Genomic DNA, 16,164 nt, shown 5'->3' with positions numbered 1-16,164 from the left:
GGCGGCAGCAGGCGGGCGGTATGCCTGCCTGGCTGCTTTGCTGGGCCACTACACCGCTTCCCTTCCCTGCTGAATTGTATTCCATGCTAAATGCTAACTGTAATGCATTACCAGTATAAATATAGTGGTTTTAACTGTTTAACTTTTCACATTCCTAATTAGCAACTCATGCTTTAATGTAGTTAAGATCTTACCCTTTTGCTTAAAAAGAACCACTGATAGGAAGAGGCATTTCAGCACACTTTTCTAGGGTTTTGAGATTTTGAAAATTTCAGTCTTTTCCCTTCCCATCACACTTTTCCTTCACTGCGCACCAGTTACCACCTTATTATGTAATCTGGTGATGGCACAGTTGCATTGACCACCAGAAATAAGGTAGGTAATAGTTTCTCTCGTTCCATAATATTATTATGTAATCTGGTGATGGCACAGTTGCACTGACCACCAGAAATAAGGTAGGTAATAGTTGCTCTCGTTCCATAATGTTGCACAAATATATAAGTATTAATTGTTTATTTCAAAATTTAACTTAAGATGCAATATAAAATTAAATAGCTTTTAGCCTGATAGTTGGACTCAATTGTTCCATTAATGGCTGGGTAAATTGGAGTGTGTGGAGTAAGGATGCAGTTGATTCCCAAAGCTGAAATCTGGGTATATACATCATGATTGAAAAATGACAACAAAAAACATCATTAAATACTCTGAGGTTTGTTTTGGGGAGTTCAGATCAGCATTTGCTTTAAGCAAATATTTCTTAGGCTTTTGCAAGATCTCTTTTAAGAAGTCTGTTTGGGACAATTATAGTACTACTCTGATTTCTCTTAAAAAGCAATAAACGCATAGCAAGTAGTCCATTTTCTTGGTTATTCAAATCAGGGGGGAAATCTAATTTTGGTAACTAGGGTAAATTGTTGATGTAAATGGTTAAAACGAGATTGGAGTGACAGTACTAGTCTTTGGAAGAAGCATGCGGTTAGTCTGCCAACTGTTTTTCTTGAAAACTAGATCATCTGATCACAGAATTCTTGATGATGTGAAATGTGCCTTATGATACTATATCGAATGTATCACACTGGATACAAAATGTTTTGTAATGTCAGAATTTTGGGTATGAAATTGCAATAGAAGAGTTTTATAAACATATTAACGTGTGATTTTTACTGTAAGATGCGGTTTGTCCTTATTTGGCCATTTAATTTGCTCTCCTTCTTTTGGAATTGAGCATATCAAAGTTAATCTGAAGGTGGTGGCTGTGTTGGCATTTCTTACTTTTTGCACCTTAATTTAAACACATGGTTACTATAGCAAAACAAGCTCTACACTCAGAGCAAGTACAAAAATGCTGACAGCAAGTGCCTTAGAGTCTGCACAGAATTTAAAAAACAATTTTCATCAGAAAATGCTCGTTTTATTCTTGGCATTGTAGATCATGAGCATTGTACCCATTACTGTTTGCAGAACTGGGTCCTAATGTATTACTTTTTGCAGAGATCTTTGAGGTCCTGTTCTTTATCCTATGGAAGTTACTTTCTTTTAAATGTAATTATATTGCACATGTTAACATTACCAAATCCGTTTGTGTCAGCGTTTAAGTGTTTCTGGATCTTAATTACCTTTTGAAAATAAATTAGGTATTGCCTACTTATTACAGCAGTTTTAACATGCAAATTGCATTCCATTTGTATTGATTATTTTAAATAACAATTTATGTTCTTCATAGTAGCTCTCATATTTATGTAGTTCTAATTTTTGTTCTGTGCAGCTTTGATTTGCTTATTTTAAAAGAGGTGGTACAAAAAATGGCTGGAATAGAAATTACAGAAGAGATGACAATGGAGCAGCTAGAGGCCATGACTGGTGGCGAACAGCTAAAAGCTGAGGTGAGAATGAAGGTTAATTTATTGCAAATCCTAGTAGCACCTAAACAGTAATGCATCTATTTAAAGACACTTAATCTCATGTGGAAGCAGCTCTGATACCTGAAATGTGAACTAAAAATTCAAATTTTTGCATTACACAGAGATGATCCTAGGAGGTAGCTGATACAGATCTAAAATGCCGTACTAAATAAGCAAGATCTTTGACTTGCTGTAGTCCTGCGTAAAGTATATGTATTCTGATTTATCTCCTCGGGCAATGTGAAGGGCAGTTGGGAGTGCACTTAGGCAGAAAGATTAAAAGTCGCTTGCTAAGATATGTGCTTAGGAATGTAGAACTAGAGGAGACTTGCTGGGCCTCAGATCCCTGCAGATGGACTAGACAGAATGTAATAAAAGATTTGTCCAGAAGAACATCTGTTCTGGCAATCTTGCATGGCATGACCGAAAAGCACATGATTTAAAAAAAGTACATAAGAATCCTATAGTGCCACAAGACAAGAGTAGGAAGAACTAGTGTTCTACCAATATTTGGGTGAGTGCATTGGCAGAGAATTTGCTAGGTAAAGTATGTCAAGAACTGGACCATCCCTTAAATTATGGAGGGAAGGCAAAAAAACCCAACCCAACAAACCTCCCAAAACACTACTTTGCAGTGATAGATCTTCAGGAATGTTCTATTGAATGAAAAGTGATTTGCGTAAATGTTACATACAAGGTCCAAAATCATAATCTTAGCCTATATGTGTTATTTTCTATAATAGCGGTTTTTAAACCTCTTGTTTTCTTGGCTTCTTTGCAGGGTGGATATTTTGGCCAGATCAGAAACACAAAAAAATCTTCTCAGAGATTGAAAGATGCATTATTGGACCATGATCTTGCCCTTCCACTGTGTCTGCTGATGGCTCAACAGCGAAATGGTGTGATCTTTCAGGAAGGAGGAGAGAAACATCTGAAGTTGGTAGGAAAGCTGTATGATCAGGTAAGCACAAACTATTACAAGTTTGCTTTTTTAAAGTAAGGGTTTAATTCTGGGCTGTTAGTTTGATAAAAATATCACACAGCGGTTTTTATTGGTAAATTAATCTGTTTGCTTTAAAAATAATAATAAAAATTAGGGCTGTACAAAGCTTTAGTCGATTTGATTCAGAGGAGATTCGGCCCGATTTGGCGGCTGAATCTCTGATTCCGAATTGAATCAGGAGATCTGTTAATCTCTCCGAATCGAATCGGAAGCCTCTGAATAGATTGAGAGATTCACCAATTCAGCCATAGACACAGCTTTATATGTTTTTTTCTACGTACCTCGAGGTACCATGTGCAGCTCGTGAATGTTGAGCTAGCAGATGGAGCATCCCATAGGAGCGCAGGGGGGAGGGGTATTCCCCTGTGTGCTTGGCGGTGGACCCGGAAGTAGACTAGAAATACTTCTGGTCCACATCTGGGTCTGCCACCGAGTGCGCGGGGGAACCCCTCAGCTCCGCGACTGGTGCCTCCTGAGTCGGGGGCACCTGGGGTCCCCCGTGGCCGATCGCCAAGCTGGAAGGGTGCTTGGGTGGGGGCACTGCCAAGTGCGTGGGGCACCCCTCTGCGCTCCTGCGGGATGCTCCATCTGCCCCACCATCTCAGTATTCACGAGCCAGGCCTGCTACCTTGAGGTATGTAGAAAAAACATAAAAAGCTGTGTCTGTCTGAATCGCTGATTCTCCGAATCAGAATCAAATCTTCGGATTCGGCCAAATCGAATTGGGACAGTAATCTGAATCAGCAAATCGAACCACCGTCCCCTGAATCGGGCCGAATCTGAATTGAATACTGCCCGCTTTGCACACCTTTAATAAAAATGGCTATCTTTTCTTTATAATTAGAGAGGCAGAAATGTAATTTTTTTTTTTAGGTTGTTTACTAAAAAAGTGTCCTTGTAAATTTGTGGATTGAGATTGTTCCGTGTACTTTGTACAGAGTTTGAAAGGCTGAGGCTCCTAGTCTAATTTTGATTTTTTTTTTTTCTCAAATGTTTTGCTTATACAGTATATAACTATTTTGGTGTCAAAAGGAAATCATGTAATCTAGTCTAGCAGGGGGTATGAACAAACAAATGATGTATAGAAGTCCAAGAAATACACACTTGACAGTGAAGGCCCGTGAGACCTCCTAGTCTCACCTGCATTTCAGAGGAGAAGTGGACAAGTTGCCTCACCTACTTAGTACTTTTAGGAACTAAACAGAGACCATGTATTCGTGCCTTCTAAATTGATTATAAGCCAGCAGCTTTTATAATTGCTTCCAATTCAATCTAGAAGACAAGTGACTTATTTGTAGGTGAAAGATTAAAACAAGTTTTTTTCCTTCTTATGAGGAAATCTGAACACGAGCAAACAATTTTACGTTGAAAGGTTTCAGGCTGTTCTCTGCAGCCATTCCGTTGACCATATAATCTGATCGGAAACTTAATTTAAAAAAAAAAATCTGTTTTTATCTTTTTGGAGTCAGAAACAGGAAGGTCTTAAGTCATCATACACTCATCTGAGATTCCATGTCTCCCACTTTGGGTCTCAATGTTAAGAGGCATTAAATAACAATTTATTATCTGTACTGGAAACTATCAGGTATGTACGGTTAGAATTGTTTTATGACCTCCTTCAAAATATCTTCAATGGACAATTTATACATTGATAAGTATTGTTATAGTCCATTGGCTCAGTCACAATACACTGTGCACAAAAAGTCCATTGACATCTCCATTCAATTATGCTTCTCCACCAAGGAGCATTGTAGGATTTAAAATACATGTCAGAGTCTAGAATGGATTGTGATGGTTCTTAATGGAAATGACGTAGATACTGTTGTGCTTTTATTTGTTTTCTTAGCGTTCTTTTCTTCTAGTTTTTTAGTTCAGGGTGCTGACAAAAAGGAGAGACTTGTTAAAGACTTAATGTAGCAACAGTTGACAGGTTATTTTGCTATATTATTCTAACTCTAAGAATCTTTAGGTAAGGGGTACAAAACCATTGAGTAAGCCCTAAGTTTACATACTTCTAATAGGGTAGAGTATTTGCTATTTCTTTTTTGCAAGAAGCTTATGTGACCAGTGGTTTGTTCCCCAAGCGCATGCGATTTATCTTTTTAAAAGTTGTTGTCAAACACTGACTAGTCTGTAATTCTTTGTTTTTCAATTCAGTGCCATGATACTCTGGTACAGTTTGGTGGGTTTTTAGCATCCAATCTAAGCACAGAAGATTACATTAAGCGAGTGCCTTCTATTGATGTTCTCTGTAATGAATTTCACACACCCCATGATGCTGCATTTTTCCTGTCGAGGCCTATGTATGCACATCATATTTCGGTAAGTAAAAGGATTGTGGGGGTCTATTTTTTGCTTTCTGCAGCTGCAGTGTTAAGTTATAACCTAACTGCTGGATACAACTGTATGCCTTTTTTTAGCTTCTCACTGGAAATTCGCTGTGTCTTTTAGGACAGTGGTTCCCAACTTTTTTGTGCTATGGACCGGCACGGGAGTGGCGGAGCCAGCTGCTTCCCTCCCGGGGCTGCTCTCCCCCCCCAGCTTTAATTCCCTATGTTGCCACTGGTAGTGGAAGCTGCTTGCCTTTAGCTAAAATGATGCAGCAGTTTGAGCTTTCTGAGTAAAACTTTTTGTGTGGGCTTTCAGAAACTCAAGTCTTTTTATCTGTTTCATTAAGACGCTCTAGTGCCTTTAGTTTGTAACAGGGACTTGAATTGTTGCAGTGGCATCATTTTGTTCTCCAGAGGTTTGTTCAGAGATCCGCAGACATTTTTTTTTCTATTTTATGTATATAAATAAAATTGTGTGCATCGGTATTGAACTCTACCATGTAGAAAAGTTGGATTTTTTTCCTTTGAGTGTTCAGTGCCTTCATGTAAGAAATTTAATTGTTTAGAGATATTGATTATTTAGATATAGGCAAATGCTACAAATTACTAATAACTTTTTAATCCTCAGTCAAAATATGATGAACTTAAAAAAGCCGAAAAGGGGAATAAACAGCAGCACAAAGTTCACAAATACATCACATCGTGTGAGATAGTCATGGCTCCTGTTCATGATGCTGTGATCTCCTTGCACCTTCCCAAGGTTTGGGATGACATCAGTCCACAGTTCTATGCTACGTTCTGGTCACTGACAATGTATGACCTTGCTGTTCCGCATAACAGCTATGAGAGAGAAGTCAATAAACTTAAAGTACAGATGAAAGCTATAGATGACAATCAGGAAATGGTATGTTTTTTCTTACTAACTCTAAAAAATAGTTTAGTATTTTAAATTGGCTCTAACATTTCAGTTCAAACCTATAAACATTTCTAAGGATAAAAATGGGTTTTCAGGAAACCTTGTAATGGTTGTAATCTCAGTTTGAAGCAGCATAATATTTAGTTTTTGTATTGGTACTATTTCTTATTAGGATTTTCAAAACAGCAGCATATAGGATTTGGTTTACTGCAGGTGCTCTTTTTGATAGTGCATCTGGTAACTGGTTTAATGCATTACAGGAAATACGAAGCACATAAAAGGCTGTTCACTTTGCTTAAATTTACTTCAGCATGGGAGTGGAACAAATTTGGTCTCTGCTTGTGGTACTAACATCACTGACAGTCAGTTACATAACATTTTTTCAAATTCTTTTTAGTTCTCTCCCTGAGTGGCAGCAATAAGCTGACTATGCATACTGTTCCAGGCAGGACAGTCTTTTCCTCATGGTTTAGATGGATTTATAGTGTTGTCCAAAAAGAATAGCAGAAACCCACTTACACTTAAATACCTCATATTACCAAGATAAATGAACTCGCCTGCTTGCTTATCCAGTTTTAATAACTTTCGTGAATTGAGTGAAACTGAATTAAGTCCACTGTAATTCTAAATTATTAATTCACTTCTAATTATTATTTTTACGTTAATTTAGATTAACTACTGAGCATCCTTGCATTTACAAGCCCATGGACATTACTGAATAAGGGCTATAAGGCAGGTCTGTGATTAGAAAATAAGATTGTCATTTGTGCTCTCAGTTTAATATAGAGGCCCTGAATATTTAATGATTAAAATTAGATAATGATCTGTTAATTAAAGTGGGATATGCACCCAAGTAAAGAGGCTGCTAGAGGAATACATGATTCTTATTATGCTAACTACCATTTTTTTTAATATAGTAAGGGGTAACAAAATATTAAAGTGAAATGCATTAACACTTGTAGCCTCCAAATAAAAAGAAGAAAGAGAAAGAACGTTGTACAGCTCTTCAGGACAAGCTTCTCGAGGAGGAAAAGAAACAGTTGGAGCATGTGCAGAGGGTGCTACAGAGGCTGAAACTGGAAAAGGATAGTTGGCTTTTGGCAAGTAAGTGTGTGAAACTTTGGCTGCTTTCCATAGGCCCTGCTTTTTCTGAATTAGTTCTGGCAACATTAACACTGTAATAGTTTAATAACAAAAAAACAGATTTTAAAAATATACTATGTTATCAAGATAAATCAATTTTAATTTCAAGGGAGCAGGCTTTATTTCAAACACTAGGTGATTACTTAGTTTTGATAGTGGTCACTTCATAGGTGGTTAATTTGCTGGACAAAAAGGCAAATTAAAAACAAAATTCTTGCCAGTACAAAATGCCTGAATACCTAACTATCCTGAACTGAAGTATTTAGGATAAGAACCCATTTGCATAAAGTTGAAATTCATTGTGGTTTAGGAAGTATCTTTATTTACAAGATTTCTGTGGGCGGTTTTTTTTTTAAGTGATTTGACCATAATGTATATGTTGTCCTAAACTGGTGCAGAATAATGTAGTTACCCAAAATTATAATCTGATTTTTCCAGTTAAATGCTTTGTTAGGGTATCATTCAATTTTGTCCCAAGAGCTGCATCATAATGAGCATTTCTGCTTTTATTGAGTCTTAGGCAGTTGAGGAAGCTATATGTTCATATACATGTTTTTCTCGCTGGGCCATGGAATCCATGGTTAAGCTTTCTCTTTGCAACAATATAGACGTGTTACTGTAGTAGGTTGCTCTTGGTTACATCAGTGTAATAAATCTGATTCCTCTGCTCCAGCCTAGGATTTTATGGCTGCCATGGAAAGACTGTTCCATGTGGATCTACATGGGCATAATTTCCCGAGTGACCAAGTCTTGGTTCTAACCTGTTGTTTGGATTCGAGTTTTGCAGATGGTCATTACTTCCCTGTAATAAGGCCGATATTTACCTCCTTTGATCTGAGGTTCAGTTAGTTCTTACGAAGCAAGATGAAGTCATTTTTAGGTTGAACTTAAAAATCAGTAGAACTTGTGAACTTCCAGAGTATAGAATCATAGAAAATTAGGGTTGGAAAGGATCTTAGGTGGTGATCTAGTCCACCCCCTGCCTCTCCTCAGAAGTCATGTCTCCCAGCTCCCTCACCATTTTTGTTGTCTCAATAAACTTAAAGTACAGATGAAAGCTATAGATGACAATCAGGAAATGGTATGTTTTTTCTTACTAACTCTAAAAAATAGTTTAGTATTTTAAATTGGCTCTAACATTTCAGTTCAAACCTATAAACATTTCTAAGGATAAAAATGGGTTTTCAGGAAACCTTGTAATGGTTGTAATCTCAGTTTGAAGCAGCATAATATTTAGTTTTTGTATTGGTACTATTTCTTCTTAGGATTTTCAAAACAGCAGCATATAGGATTTGGTTTACTGCAGGTGCTCTTTTTGATAGTGCATCTGGTAACTGGTTTAATGCATTACAGGAAATACGAAGCACATAAAAGGCTGTTCACTTTGCTTAAATTTACTTCAGCATGGGAGTGGAACAAATTTGGTCTCTGCTTGTGGTACTAACATCACTGACAGTCAGTTACATAACATTTTTTCAAATTCTTTTTAGTTCTCTCCCTGAGTGGCAGCAATAAGCTGACTATGCATACTGTTCCAGGCAGGACAGTCTTTTCCTCATGGTTTAGATGGATTTATAGTGTTGTCCAAAAAGAATAGCAGAAACCCACTTACACTTAAATACCTCATATTACCAAGATAAATGAACTCGCCTGCTTGCTTATCCAGTTTTAATAACTTTCGTGAATTGAGTGAAACTGAATTAAGTCCACTGTAATTCTAAATTATTAATTCACTTCTAATTATTATTTTTACGTTAATTTAGATTAACTACTGAGCATCCTTGCATTTACAAGCCCATGGACATTACTGAATAAGGGCTATAAGGCAGGTCTGTGATTAGAAAATAAGATTGTCATTTGTGCTCTCAGTTTAATATAGAGGCCCTGAATATTTAATGATTAAAATTAGATAATGATCTGTTAATTAAAGTGGGATATGCACCCAAGTAAAGAGGCTGCTAGAGGAATACATGATTCTTATTATGCTAACTACCATTTTTTTTAATATAGTAAGGGGTAACAAAATATTAAAGTGAAATGCATTAACACTTGTAGCCTCCAAATAAAAAGAAGAAAGAGAAAGAACGTTGTACAGCTCTTCAGGACAAGCTTCTCGAGGAGGAAAAGAAACAGTTGGAGCATGTGCAGAGGGTGCTACAGAGGCTGAAACTGGAAAAGGATAGTTGGCTTTTGGCAAGTAAGTGTGTGAAACTTTGGCTGCTTTCCATAGGCCCTGCTTTTTCTGAATTAGTTCTGGCAACATTAACACTGTAATAGTTTAATAACAAAAAAACAGATTTTAAAAATATACTATGTTATCAAGATAAATCAATTTTAATTTCAAGGGAGCAGGCTTTATTTCAAACACTAGGTGATTACTTAGTTTTGATAGTGGTCACTTCATAGGTGGTTAATTTGCTGGACAAAAAGGCAAATTAAAAACAAAATTCTTGCCAGTACAAAATGCCTGAATACCTAACTATCCTGAACTGAAGTATTTAGGATAAGAACCCATTTGCATAAAGTTGAAATTCATTGTGGTTTAGGAAGTATCTTTATTTACAAGATTTCTGTGGGCGGTTTTTTTTTTAAGTGATTTGACCATAATGTATATGTTGTCCTAAACTGGTGCAGAATAATGTAGTTACCCAAAATTATAATCTGATTTTTCCAGTTAAATGCTTTGTTAGGGTATCATTCAATTTTGTCCCAAGAGCTGCATCATAATGAGCATTTCTGCTTTTATTGAGTCTTAGGCAGTTGAGGAAGCTATATGTTCATATACATGTTTTTCTCGCTGGGCCATGGAATCCATGGTTAAGCTTTCTCTTTGCAACAATATAGACGTGTTACTGTAGTAGGTTGCTCTTGGTTACATCAGTGTAATAAATCTGATTCCTCTGCTCCAGCCTAGGATTTTATGGCTGCCATGGAAAGACTGTTCCATGTGGATCTACATGGGCATAATTTCCCGAGTGACCAAGTCTTGGTTCTAACCTGTTGTTTGGATTCGAGTTTTGCAGATGGTCATTACTTCCCTGTAATAAGGCCGATATTTACCTCCTTTGATCTGAGGTTCAGTTAGTTCTTACGAAGCAAGATGAAGTCATTTTTAGGTTGAACTTAAAAATCAGTAGAACTTGTGAACTTCCAGAGTATAGAATCATAGAAAATTAGGGTTGGAAAGGATCTTAGGTGGTGATCTAGTCCACCCCCTGCCTCTCCTCAGAAGTCATGTCTCCCAGCTCCCTCACCATTTTTGTTGTCTTCCACTGGACTCTCCCCAACTTGTCCACATCCTTTCTGTAGTGGGGAACCCAAAACTGCGCACACTGCTCCAAATGTGGCCTCACCAGTGCTAAATAGAGGGAAATAACCACCTATCTTGATTTGTTGGCAGCACTCCTACTAATGCAACTCAGTATGTTGTTAGCCTTCTTCATCCTTGACCCCTCTTCCCCAAAGGAGGGACACTAGCAACAGATCGTCAGTCGACATTTGCAACAAATTGTTATGGTGTTTTAATCCCTTATGTTCATTTGCTTTGCTAATTTACAACATTTGATATTCTGTACAGGTCTTTCAGTCAGTAGAATAAATTAGTGAGGTAGTTCTGAGCCATATATCATCCGTTGTGTATAACCGAGTAAAATGTGCACAGTTAATGAATAGATTACATCTGTTAGATAAACCTCACTGAGCTACTAAAAAAACTGTTGGATTTGAGTTTTCCTGAGTTAGAATGAGTAGATGTCTGAGATGTTAAATGTTCTAATTCACAATGTATTTCTGAAGCACATAGATGAGTGATGTGGAATCTTTTTGTGGAAGAATTTTGAGGGCTAGCTGCCTTACGTAAAACTTGATATTGTCATAACACATTTTTATATTTTCTTTCCCTTTGTTTTACAGAGTCTACCAAAAATGAAACTATCACAAAATTTCTACAGCTGTGTATATTTCCTCGGTGCATTTTTTCTGCAATTGATGCTGTTTACTGTGCTCACTTTGTAGAACTAGTACATCAACAGAAAACTCCCAATTTTTCCACACTTCTCTGTTACGATAGAGTAAGTAGCCGGAGTTCTTAAATGGTATTTACAAGTTATATAATTAAGTAGTTTTTTTTCTTTCAGAAACTTTTGCATATTTTTCCCACTAAAAAGAAATGTCTGTATGCTTCAACAAAACAACTAGGTGTGTCCATGTTCCAGAATCTGTATTTATCATTATTACCATAGCATTTTGAAGGTCCTTATCAGGACTGGGGTGCTAGGCAATGAGCATATGAAAATGCTGTCCTTTCCTAGATCTTGATGTCGAGAGAGACCGGGTAGGCAACGTAAGTTAAAAGTCAAAGGAACATCATTTTAAGTATTTGTTTTAAAAGGCTTTCCTAAAGACCCTTCCCTCTCCTCTTTTTTTTCTGGCTGCCAGGTCTGAGCCAGGTATTCCCTTAGTTCTGAGCCAAGATATCATCCTCCAGTTTATCTGCCCCCCATTGCATTGCAAAAGATGGATGATAGTTATAGAAAGCAAGAACAGAACAATTCAGATCCTGTTGCAAAGTTACACTTGCACTTTTAGAAACTAGTTTAAAAACTTATATCGCTGATCTTTGTTTGGTTTCTTCTTGAAAGACTGTTTGGTCTTCTGGGTGCCCATTTGAATTGGCTGGTGTTCGCAGTCCTGTTTCTGACAGAAGTATATTTTTACTGCTTATCATCATCCCCCAACAGAGTTGGAGAGCCTTCACAAGATTCTAGTTTTTCTTGCACATCACCAGGATTTTTTGCTAACTTATTGTTTCCGATGTATTCTACCTGTTGAAGGCAGTGGGGTCACACAGCATCATTGAGGGCATAATTTACCCTCTGAAAATAGACAAGTATCCTATTTAACTTTCAGAATTGGGTCGAGTTTGAAAGCTGTGCCATTTGGGAAAAAAAACCTCACTTTTAAGTTGAAAATACTGGATTTAGATGTGATCTTTCAAAGTACCTCTTATAATGAATGTTCTGATTAGAACTACATTTCAGCTACAGTTTATAGATGTCTCTGGGTATGGACAAATGAACCAAAGATGAGGGGAAGCTTCTGTTTTGGAGCATGCAGTAGTTGTTAAAATCTGTTACATTTGCATGATACTTTTGGGATAAAAGCTAGCTAATTACTGTTAATATTTGGAGTAGTTTTGCTACACATTTCTAGCTATAGAATCATACACATGTAACAGCTGTATCATAAGAGCTTTTATCAGTATGCTTTGATAGTGATAACAGTGGTGTGTGTGTGTCTAATACCTTCTCTAGTGCTGATTATTTAGGAATTAACAAAGATGCTGATAAAAACAATGTAGAGGAATTTACAGTTCAAAATAAATTGTTCCTTTATATTTCGGTAAACCAGCTATTATGGCCATGAAGCAAGAAGACTGAAGCAGTTGCATTTGATTTTAAGTCATCTTTATTTTCTGTTTTTCCCAGGTTTTCTCTGATATAATCTATACAGTAGCAAGTTGCACTGAAAATGAAGCCAGTAGATATGGCAGGTTTCTGTGCTGCATGCTAGAGACTGTAACTAGATGGCACAGTGATAGAGTCATATATGAAAAGGTACGTAAAGTTGTCAAATAATCTGCTTCATGAATAACTGGAGGAGCCCTACAGATTAAGCCAAGCCAAATAAGTGGGTGTTAGTTGAGCTTTAATGCTGTAAGACATTAAGTATAATTGAGTGTCTAATCTCGTGTTCTGATTTTAAACTGGATGCATTATTAATAATGCTCAGATGTGGCATTTCTGTAATTGTAAAGGATTTCTGTATAATGCTTTCATCATTCAAAATCTTACACAAAATTTTTACTGGCTCTTACCCTTTTGTCCATTTATTTCTAAGATGAATTGGGCAAGGCCTAATTTATTGAAGTCTAATGCCATTGATAAAAATTCATATAGAATAGGGGGTAAAGTAAAAAAGTATATCTCAGATTGACCATAGGCAGTCTTGTAGGTAACATGTGAGAATGAAGAAACCTTCTTTATAGCACCAGTTAAAATGATTTGTTCTCATGCCAGACCTCAATAGCCAGGCATTAATTTGGAATTAATTATTTTAGAAAAGTCATCTAAATCTTGCAATGTATGAACAAGGTCAATGTCTGTATAGTCAGTTTTTGAAAGCAGTGTGCTTCAGTTGCATTTTAACTCTTGAAGTATAATTTTTAAAAATGCTCCCTGAACAAGTTTGGTTTTGTTCAAAATCAACCTTTTTTTCTCTCTTTTAAATGTGCAGGAATGTGGCAACTACCCAGGTTTTCTTACCATCTTACGGGCAACTGGGTTTGATGGTGGAAACAAAGCTGACCAGTTAGATTATGAGAATTTTCGACATGTCGTCCACAAATGGCACTATAAACTAACTAAGGTAAATAAGGAAGTTGAAATGATATGACACACTTAAATATTGATGAAAACTATCTTGATAGTCTTCAACAAATTGTTTTCCAGGCTTCTGTACACTGCCTTGAAACAGGAGAATATACACATATCAGAAATATCTTGATTGTGTTGACCAAAATCCTTCCGTGGTATCCAAAAGTGCTGAATCTGGGCCAAGCCTTGGAAAGAAGAGTACATAAGATATGTCAGGAAGAGAAAGAGAAGAGACCTGATCTATATGCATTGGCTATGGGGTAACAACATCTTACTTTAAACAGTGATTAATATACATCATGAAAGGAAAGACTTGGAACTCTGTCTTGGCATATTTGAGTTCTGCCTTATCTTGGAAGATCTTACAGGCCTGTACCTTGGGGCTGATGTGAACTGAAGCTTTCACTTTGTAGCACGTGATGGTTAAGTGTGCCAAGAACTTCACAGGGCACAAAGAAAGTCAAGATCCCCCATCATGAAGCACTTAACTTTAAACAGAACTGGTAGAGTAGCAGTTGGCTGGGAGGAATGTATGGTTATAAGATAACAAAGGTACTCCACCTAGGCACATGCTGTTCTAGAGCAGTATAGTATACTTTTAATTTTGTTTTTCACTTGATGAGCACACCTTCTTCCATGTACATCTTAAGTGCTTGAAAGATATTTTTTTCATCATAGTAGCTGTAGAATTGTTAGAATTAAAAATAAATAAATAGCCGTGATTTTTCAGAGTGTTTTTGAAGGCAGGATCTGGAGGATCAGGTTCTTTTAAAAGCCTGATTGAAGTAATAGAAGGAAGGAATATTGCAGACCATTTTGGAAAAAGTGCTAAACACTTAGGTTTTAATTGACCTTTTTAAACCCCAACCAATGTTTATATATCGCTTTATGTCTGTGCATATTTAACACTCTGTGCGACTTTCAGCTATTCGGGGCAGTTGAAAAGTAGAAAGCCTTATATGGTACCTGAAAATGAATTCCATCACAAAGACCCTCCTGCCAGGAATGCTGTAGCTGCAACAGTGCAAAATGGGCCAGGTGGTGCTGGGCTGCCTGCATCACTCGCAATTAATACAGCTAAACTGGAAGAAAGCACTGCTGAGGAGACTGGTAAGATATTTGTTTGCTATAAGCCAGTAGTGCCTAATGTTTTTGCCCGGTGGACTGGATGGGCAGTGCCTGGTCTGTCTGTGAGCTAGATCTGTCTGGTGGTCCCTATCCAGTCCCTGGGACAGGTGCAGCGGGGCTGGGGATTGGGGGCAGGCCAGTTTCAGCGCAGCCCCATGGGATAAAAGAACTTGACGTGGACCAATGGCAGGGAAGGGGGCATGGCCAGGCCTCAACCTGGCCTTGTGATGGGGGAAAGAGAGCCTGCCCAGGCTGCAATCAGGCCCCGCTGTGAGAGGGCAGGGAGGGGACATGGCCCGGCCCCAGTCTGGCTCCACAGCAGGAGAAGGGGGGGCATGGCCTGGCCCTGACCCAGAAGTGGGGGTGGAAGGCATTGACCAGTCCAGCAGAGGAAAGGGGTGCACATGAGGCATGGGAATTTGGCAGGGGGGAGAGTGACTGTATTCATGGCCACTGCTCCCCTGCCACCAAATTTTTGGACCCGTGGAGATCCCCATGGGCCAGATGAAATGGCTCCACAGGCTGGATGCACCCGTGCCATACGTGAATTATTTTAATACTATAAATCTAACCTTTGAAAAAGTGACTATAGGGATTGCCTAGTTTAACATCACAATGAGAATGTTAAATGGGACCCATCCATGCTTTAAAAGATACTCATGGTTTGTTGCTTGTAGCATTAATCCTTCATTACTAGAAAATGTACCGTGATCAGCATAGCTGTCGATCAGTTAAACCCAGTTTTATGTGTATTTTGAAATACAAAATCTATTGGGGGAGGGGTGCTAATAGCATTGAGCCAAAGTACAAGTTTAGTGGATTAAGTTTTAGTGTGTGTTGGGTTTTTTTTAAACAGATAAATTAAAGGAGAAATCTCAGGGTGCTATGAAAATTATTAGTAAAGCAGTCAATACAACACCTAAGGTGACGACAAGCAACGGAAACAGTGCTTCTAATAGGTGAGAAATCTACTCTTCAGTTTCCCCAGTGTCTTAGTTCAGTATTTTACAATTATATTTGAATGCAGCTTACCCTTGTAAAGAGTATTTAGCAAGAAGTGAAAATAAAGTTGTCCATTTTGCTTGGTGTAAAAGTACAAGTTATGTTCTCTTGATCCACAAGATGGAGAAGTTGAAATGGATTTGAATAACTTAGACTGTTTTCTTCCAAAATATGCAATGAAATTCATTTTAGTTCCAGATTATTTAATGAATGATGTTGAACTAAAGAAATACCTGTGTTAAATGGATTAAGTTTAAAGATTCATTTAAGCACCGGGAGCTCTGTCCATGAAGAGCAGAGGGCTCTA

At 37.7% G+C, this 16,164-nt stretch overlaps 1 protein-coding gene across 4 annotated transcripts in view; it reads left to right on the top strand.

The window, feature by feature from the left end:
• Positions 1-16,164, top strand: part of THOC2 (THO complex 2) — a 74,839-nt gene that overhangs the window by 42,999 nt on the left and 15,676 nt on the right. For all 4 annotated transcript variants that reach the window (XM_025209909.1, XM_014522200.2, XM_025209908.1 and 1 more), the window contains 11 exons: positions 1,766-1,883; positions 2,683-2,862; positions 5,062-5,226; positions 5,863-6,138; positions 7,113-7,254; positions 11,206-11,363; positions 12,780-12,908; positions 13,588-13,719; positions 13,803-13,987; positions 14,653-14,837; positions 15,712-15,814. In XM_025209909.1, the coding sequence (XP_025065694.1) occupies positions 1,766-1,883; positions 2,683-2,862; positions 5,062-5,226; positions 5,863-6,138; positions 7,113-7,254; positions 11,206-11,363; positions 12,780-12,908; positions 13,588-13,719; positions 13,803-13,987; positions 14,653-14,837; positions 15,712-15,814 (1,773 nt within the window). The remainder of the gene's footprint in view (positions 1-1,765; positions 1,884-2,682; positions 2,863-5,061; positions 5,227-5,862; positions 6,139-7,112; positions 7,255-11,205; positions 11,364-12,779; positions 12,909-13,587; positions 13,720-13,802; positions 13,988-14,652; positions 14,838-15,711; positions 15,815-16,164) is intronic.

Source organism: Alligator sinensis, unplaced genomic scaffold, assembly GCF_000455745.1.
Source record: "Alligator sinensis unplaced genomic scaffold, ASM45574v1 scaffold157_1, whole genome shotgun sequence".
Taxonomy (NCBI): Eukaryota; Metazoa; Chordata; order Crocodylia; family Alligatoridae; genus Alligator; species Alligator sinensis.
Note: the sequence above shows the minus strand (reverse complement) of the source record. Positions and strands in the feature narration are given on the sequence as shown.